The sequence below is a fragment of the Mus pahari genome, chromosome 13, assembly GCF_900095145.1.
Source record: "Mus pahari chromosome 13, PAHARI_EIJ_v1.1, whole genome shotgun sequence".
Classification (NCBI taxonomy): Eukaryota; Metazoa; Chordata; class Mammalia; order Rodentia; family Muridae; genus Mus; species Mus pahari.
Window position 1 is genome coordinate 27,477,520 of NC_034602.1, and position 7,651 is coordinate 27,485,170.

At 42.3% G+C, this 7,651-nt stretch overlaps 1 protein-coding gene across 1 annotated transcript in view; it reads right to left on the reverse strand.

The window, feature by feature from the left end:
* Poln (DNA polymerase nu) overlaps positions 1-7,651 on the reverse strand; it is a 133,785-nt gene that overhangs the window by 57,646 nt on the left and 68,488 nt on the right. The window contains exons 15-17 of the mRNA XM_021210304.2: positions 6,359-6,416; positions 5,375-5,452; positions 3,778-3,892 (exon numbers count right to left, since the gene is read on the reverse strand). Coding sequence (XP_021065963.1) covers positions 3,778-3,892; positions 5,375-5,452; positions 6,359-6,416 — 251 coding nt within the window. The remainder of the gene's footprint in view (positions 1-3,777; positions 3,893-5,374; positions 5,453-6,358; positions 6,417-7,651) is intronic.

Genomic DNA, 7,651 nt, shown 5'->3' on the forward strand with positions numbered 1-7,651 from the left:
CAGGGTTGTTTTGATTTGCATTTCCCTGATGACTAAGGATGTTGAACATTTTTTCAGGTGTTTCTCAGCCATTCGGTATTAACAGAGGAATTTCTAATGGCTGATGTTCATCATCCTTGGTCATCAGGGAAATGCAAATCAAAATGACTCTGAGATTCCATCTTATACCTGTCATGACTAAGATCATACATTCAAGTGACAGCATATGCTGGTGAGGATGTGGAGCAAGGTGAACATTCCTCCATTGCTGGTAGGAGTGCAAACTTGTAAAACCACTTTAAAATTCAACTTGGTGGCTTCTCAGAAAACTAGAAATAGTTCTACCTCAAGATCCACCTATGGGTGGGTTGGGAGCAGGTCAGGGGGAGGGTATAGGGGACTTTGGGGATAGCAGTTGAAATGCAAATGAAGAAAATATCTAATAAAAAATGTCAAAAAAAAGACCCACCTATTCCACTCCTGGATATAAACCCAAAAGATGCAGCACCATACCACTAGGACATTTGCTCAGCTACATTCATAGCAGCTTTATTTGTAATAGCCAGAAACTAGAAACAACCTAGATGTCCCTCACCTCATCCTGCAGAATGGATAAAGAAAATATGGTACATTTGCACAATGGAATACTACTCAGCTATTAAAAACAAGGACATCACAAAATTTGCAAGCAAATGGATGGAACTAGAAAATATCAGCCTGAGTCAAGTAACCCAGACCCACATAGTATGTATTCACTTATAAATGGATCTATAAAGTACTGGATAACCATACTACAATCCATAGATACAAAGAAGCTAACTAACAAGGAAGGCTAGGGGAGGATGCTTGAATCTCACTCAGAAGGGGAAATAAAATACAGACATTGGAGGTTGATAGAGTGAGGGAAGTGGGTGGGAAAGGGAGTTGGGGGGAGAAATGGGGATCAGATATGGGAAGGGCTGATGGGAGAGGAGTAAAAGAGCTAGAGAAAAGAGGGTGAGAATTAGTGGGAGAGCATCTTTGGAACGAGATGGAGACCCAGGATGTGGGGGTGAGACTCCTAGCAGTGGGGGATTTAGAGACCAAAGTGGCCAACTCCTATAGCCAGATGAGGCTTCCAGTAGAGGGAAGGGGACACCAACCCACTCACAAAACCTTTGACCCAAAATTTGTCCTGCTTATAAGATATGCAGGGATAAAAATGGAGCAGAGATTGAGGGAACGGTCAACCAATGACTGACCCAATTTGAGACCTTCCCATCAGAGATAGCTAACTCCTTACACTACTAATAATACTTTGCTATGCTTGCAGACAGGAGCCTAGCATAATGGCCTTCTGAAAGGCTTCAACCCAGCAGCAGATGAAAGTAGATGAATAGACCCACAGCCAGACATCAGGTGGAGGTGCTGTGCAGCTGAGCATGGGAGCCAGTCAGTGAGGACCAAATATACATTGGGTAGATTCAGGAAGGCAGTATCTCAGAGAGGGCCCTGGCCAAGTTAGAAGTCACTTGTATTAAAGGGCAGCATTGCAGAAGGTCAGGGCATAGCTAAGGAGGGCAGAGAATGGGGTCAGAAAGAGAGTTGCTGGAAGGTGGTCAGTGGCAAGACTCTGAGCTGATGCTTATAAGCTAGACTTGGCTCCTGATCACTTCCTCACTACCAACCAGAATCCCTCTTATTGTACTTAGAAATGATTCTATTTGTCCTCGTCATTGCTTTATTGCTGTGAAAAGATACCATGACTACAGCAACCCTTAAAAAAGAAAGCATTTAATTGGTGGCTTGCTTATAGTTTCAGAAGTTTAGTCCACTGTCGTCATCACAGCAGGGAGCATGGCCACAGGCATGGCAGGCATGGTCCTGGAAAAGTAGTTGAGAGCTACATCCTGGTTGGCAGGCAAAAAGAGAGAGAGATAGGGCTTAGCAAGGTCTTTTGAAGCCTCAAAGTCTACTCCCAGTGACACACTCCCTCCAAGGCCACACCTCCAATTCCTTCTAAATGACTAAACATCCAAATATATGAGACTAAGGGGTCCATTCTTTTATTTATTTATTTATTTATTTTTTGATTTTTCGAGACAGGGTTTCTCTGTATAGCCCTGGCTGTCCTGGAACTCACTCTGTAGGCCAGGCTGGCTTCGAACTCAGAAATCCACCTGCCTCTGCCTCCTGAGTGCTGGGATTAAAGGCTTACGCCACCGCACCCGGCAAGGGGTCCATTCTTACTCAAACAACCATACTGTTCATTCTTTGTATCTGCCTATTTTCCTGCTGCCCCTATCAAACACAATTTCCATGGTTACTCACTCTTAAGACCAGCTTAGCAAACGGTAGTACTATATTCTCACCCCCAACTCTAGCTTTTTTCCATAGACTATTTCCTGACCTTTATTACTCAAAGAGCCTGTGGTGCTGGTGCTCTGATGAAGGCCCAGGGAAGGCTAGACTCTGCACTCTCCACTCATTCAGCAGATGCTTTGCAAGTTCCAGAGCTTAATAGGGAACAGCGGGGAACAGGCTGCTGCTGCTGTACATATGTGCACTGGACAACAAGCAACCAAGCTAAGAAAAGTCAAGTTGGTGCGCTAAAAAGGGCCCTTGAAGTCATGAGTGCAGGGCATGCTTGGATGAAGTTGCAGAATGGCCTTCGTGGGTACACAGTAATGAGAGGTTTGAGAAAGTGGACACCATCATGCTGGGGACTAGTCAGAGAAGACCAGTAAGTGAACCACTGCAGCTGAAGCCTCATCGGAGGTATACAGTCCTGTCCCCATGATGGTCACATGTCCTGGGGAAGACTAACAACAGAAAATAAGCCCTTGAGAAGCCAAGGCAGGGCCATGCATAGGGGCCAGGATCACCCTTTTTGGAAGACTCCCAACACAAGGAGTTAAACACTCCTTTTGATGAAAGTGAAGAAAAAGGAGGAAGTCACAGGGGACAGTATGATGGAAGAGACTCAAGGTAAGTGGAAGTCAGCACCAGTGGTTGAAGGGGCAGTGACAGTTGAGGCAGGGACCTTCTACCAGCAGCAACCTGCTCCTCCTCTTCCCTATAGTAGAATCCTGACTCTGTGATAGCAGTGGCATATCTGTTTCGGTGAGCACCCTCATGATCCAAGCCAGTTATAGTCCCTAGTTTTTCCACACCGGAACAGAGCTTCCCTTTAACTGGAAAGTGAGGTATAGCAGATGACTGTAGTGGGTTCCATAGAGCACCCTGTTATTCCAGATTAGGGAATGTGAGATTAGAATCCTGCACCTGCTCTTTTCACCTGCCTAGCAGGCAACTGGCTGGTTTTCCACTGGGAGGAAGAAAAGTTAGTGCCCAAGAATGGTGACTCAGAAAAGAAGGTAGATTTCGATGGCAGAGAGGGACACCTCAACAGAACCTGAAGTCATTGGCTGCTGGAATTCCCAGAGTGAACCAGAGTTGGGAGCTGCCATCTGGGGTCCATATTTTCCTGCCCTCTGAATGGCAGCGGTTAGATAGGCACAGAAAAGACAATGGCCTTCCAATAGGAGGCCCATGGATCACATGTGCAACACCAGAGCTCCTTCTCCTGTGACTTCCTACTTTCATCCCTCCTACCCTTGCTTATAGTGGGACGAGTCTTCAGTTCTTTCATAATTAGGAAACTTTGGCATCCACGTCACCTACTCTTATTTTCCAAATGATTTACAATTACAGAAAAAGTTTACTTTTTTCTTATGAAAGTAGCTTAGGAAAAACTTTTAAAATCATGTTAGCATTCCTGTAAATCAGATACTATTGTGCCTTGTTTTGTTATCTTACCACTGTGCAGTCAGGGTAGAAAATACATCATCTCTTTCAGAATCCTGGAATAACTTCAAAAGCTCTGGATCCCCAGATAAATGTGCAAGAATGCGCAATTCAATCTGTGAAAAGTCTGTGAGATAGAGTTCTGGGTCAGTTTATGGTACTCCCATCATTGACTCACCCCATACCACTCTGAGTCTGCCTCTCTGTGGGGCTCGAGGTCATCACACCTCCTCCTATGGCCAGTCTCCCCTAGCCTTAGGAATATAGGCTCTTTTCTATGCCAGCAATCCCAAAGACTGTTCTTCCTCTTACAAGGTCAACAGAGCCTCCAGAATGGGCATTGTTCATTCATTATCTACATTTAGCACAACTTTATGAAGGGCCTCCTGTGTGTCAGGATCCCCTGGGGATATGTTTGTGAACAATATAGACACAGAACCCTTCCTCCATGAAATTTACATTCTAGCAGACATTATGAGTAAATCATTTGGTATGTCAGAAGAAGAGAAATGGAAAAAAATGGATCAAGGTAAAGTTTGGGAGAGAGTGGTGTGTATGTGGAAAGCTGGTGTCATGGTGGGGTAGCCAGCTCCTTTGCTTCTAGACCTTAAGAAATTTACAATGAACAAAGACAAGAGGAAAACTGGAAGGCTGTAGGGTCTTGAAGTTCAGGAGCACAGTGGCTAGAAGGGCTGCTTGAGTAGGCAAGGGGAAGGACTTGGGGAGGACAAAGGAGTAGGAAGCAGATTGAATGAGTTATGGGATCAAAATACAGCAAAATGAGGGGGTTCTGAAAGCCGAAGGCGTGTTGTTACCTAAAGTACATAAGAAATCTTTGTTTCAAGGTGGGGAGGTAGGGACATCCACATGGAGATGGGGGGTAGAGAGGAGGTATAGAATGAGGAACAGTTGGAAGGTGGATGGGGTGGGGGAGAATAAAATATGTAGTGTAAAAATAAATAAATAAATAAATAAATAAATAAATAAATAGAAGTACTTAAGTTTAAAAAAAAGGGAGGAGCCACAGAGCAAGGTCATAAGAAACAATGCAAACAATGCAGCAACACAGAGTCCCTGCTCCTGTAGGGCCATGTGCTGCAATTACTTCTGCATCAGAGGGGTTGGAGGGATCAGAAGACAGAGCAGCCATATCATAAATCTCAACCTCCTTGTGGCCAGCAACTTCCTTTAATGATCTGGCTTCTTCTTTTCTCACACTGCAGAAGATATGCCCTTGTCATTACTAACAAGATGGTCAGTCCCTTTTTAGATAGATATAAGAAGATAACCCCTCTTCTGCCATGTGTGCTCTGGTACCCTGTCCTTGGAACCCAGGTCATCCTGTGTGTCTCTGGTACTGAGAGCATGACTGTGCTGTTCTCTGTCTGCTCATAGAGTTATTAGCAATTTTAGTAAATATGTTAGTTCCAGCAAAAAAACAAAAATCCTTGTTTCATATAAGTGTTTGCTTCAAGATATATTTGCATGAATATGTAATGTATTGTATATGTATCTTTGCATTATTTAGTTGGTAAATATTTGAACTGCATGAAAATGCACAAAGCAAGCTACAAGACAGTGGCATCCCTCTACCATCCTATGTATGTACCTGCTGCCAGGAAGGTGTGGCCTTCAGAGGACACAAATAGGGTTCTTGGAGAGATGGTGACAGTCTCTTCTTCTTTACCTAGAATTGTCATTTCAAGAGCATGTGGTGAATTTCACTATCCGCTGACTTGCAATAATTCTTCATACAGATATTTCAATATCATCCATGAATAAAAGTCTAAATATTTAATTTTTGACTTTATAGTAATTCAATTAAAAAATAAATACCACTTGAATCTAAGAAATTTTTCTATTATTAAAATTCTCTGCTCTGTCTACAATTATGATAAAGAAAGTAAAAAGTCAGACACTGACACCCAAAATCACTCTAGCAAAGGACTGGAGACTAAGCCCCACTGACTGGAAGATCTACTCAGGGCTATGGCAGCTATGTGGTTCCCACTGGAGACACCACAAAAGGGCAGCTGCTTAAGGTGATAATATGTATTTAGAAAGAAGTGGTGTTCCTGTGACTCCTGGATCAATGCCCATAGCAAAGCAGCAGCACTGACCTGGCCACAGCTTATTGGGAGTGGACATCCTAGCACCCTTTACCAGATGGGGATTTTCTTTTTAAGGAATGTGACCATCAGCATTACAGGTGGGATAACTCAAAAGAAAAAAGAATTTTCATATACTGCTATAAACATCTCCAGAAAACATTAGGTTTTATTAAAACTCAGTGCTATTGTGTGTGCATTTGTTTGTTCTTTATTGGGAAGTTGGTGGGGGAAGGACAGTGGGAAGGGAGATATTTCCCTGGTATAATTACCATCTATTTTAACACATAAACTGCTAAGAGGGAGGCACTATATCACTTCAGCTGCTTTTTATTTTTCAATGTGGGTTTAAGTATTGGTCATGTAAACATAGAGGAGAACTCCAGAGAAGAATAACAGTTATATTGTAAGAAAGGAACAGTAAACCTTCTGGGTTTTTAAGAAATGCTCTGGAGATTTTAACAAGATAGGAAGTAATGTGTTACCTTTAAAATTCCAAGGCTTAGAAATCTGAATTGGGTGCTTGGAGATACCCTGGATATTCTAAAATAAAAAATAAGTTTTAGTTGAAATATGTACTCTTAATATGTACCACTTATGGCATTTAAAATATATAGTATTTATTAAATATTTTATTAAATATATAATGCCAACACACCATGCAAAAGTATATTATCATATAATACAACTGCCTAATATGAAAGTTTCAATGGAGACACCACAAATGACAATCAGCAAGTGTGGGACCTGCCTTGGCTCTGGCCCGTGTGAGCCTGGGATACATTCAGTGACCTGCCAATAACCCAAATCATTACCTTTCTTAACTGTAAAAAGTTGCAACACGCTAGAAGTAGATTTCTAGGAACTCTGTCTATTATTCTTTTAATTTAAAAATACTCCTTTTTTCATTAATTTGTTTATTCACTTTACATCCTGATCACAGCCCCCTCCCTCTCCTCCCATCCAACCCTCCCAACCTACTTGCACCATCCTCTCCCTTCCCTACCCAGGTACCAACCCACCTTGGCAAATCAAGTTGCATCAAGACTAAGTGCATTCTCTCCCACTAAGGCCAGACAAGGCAGCCCAGCTAGGGGGAAGGGATCCAAAGGCAGGCAACAAAGTTCAAGTCAGAAACAGCCCCCACTCCAATTGTTAGGGGGTCTTACATGAAGACCAAGTAGCATATCTGCTACAAACCACACCCAGTAACACACACAAAAAAAGGTTATATATCATGACCAGAGAGAATTGTCTCAGAAATGTATGATTTGTTTAAAAATCTAAAACAATTAATACATAGTATTCATGGAACAAAGAGCTTCAAAATACAGTTATGTTGTACAGAGCAGAAAGAGGCAATTACAAATCCAACTTTCAATCAGACTATGTACCAGTATATACACTGAAATATCTAACTATGAAAGGGGAATTTTTTTCCAAAATAGCGCATAGAAAGTTTACTGATTCTGAGTAATTTCACTGTTTAAATCTGTCTAAAATAGACTGGTGGTCCCCACCTATCAGAGTCAGACCATCATCAAGCCAAACTATAGTTAACACACACATTTGGCAGCTCTTGGAAATTACTGTATGGTCAGGAGCCACCAGCAAATAGGAGTTCGGGTCCAGACATTATTTCCCACAGAACACAGCATAGTAGTTTTATTTTATTCTATTTTATTTTATTGGTTTTTCGAGACAGGGTTTCTCTGCATCGTTCCTGGCTGTCCTGGAACTCACTCTGTAGACCAGGCTGGCCTTGAACTCAGAAATCC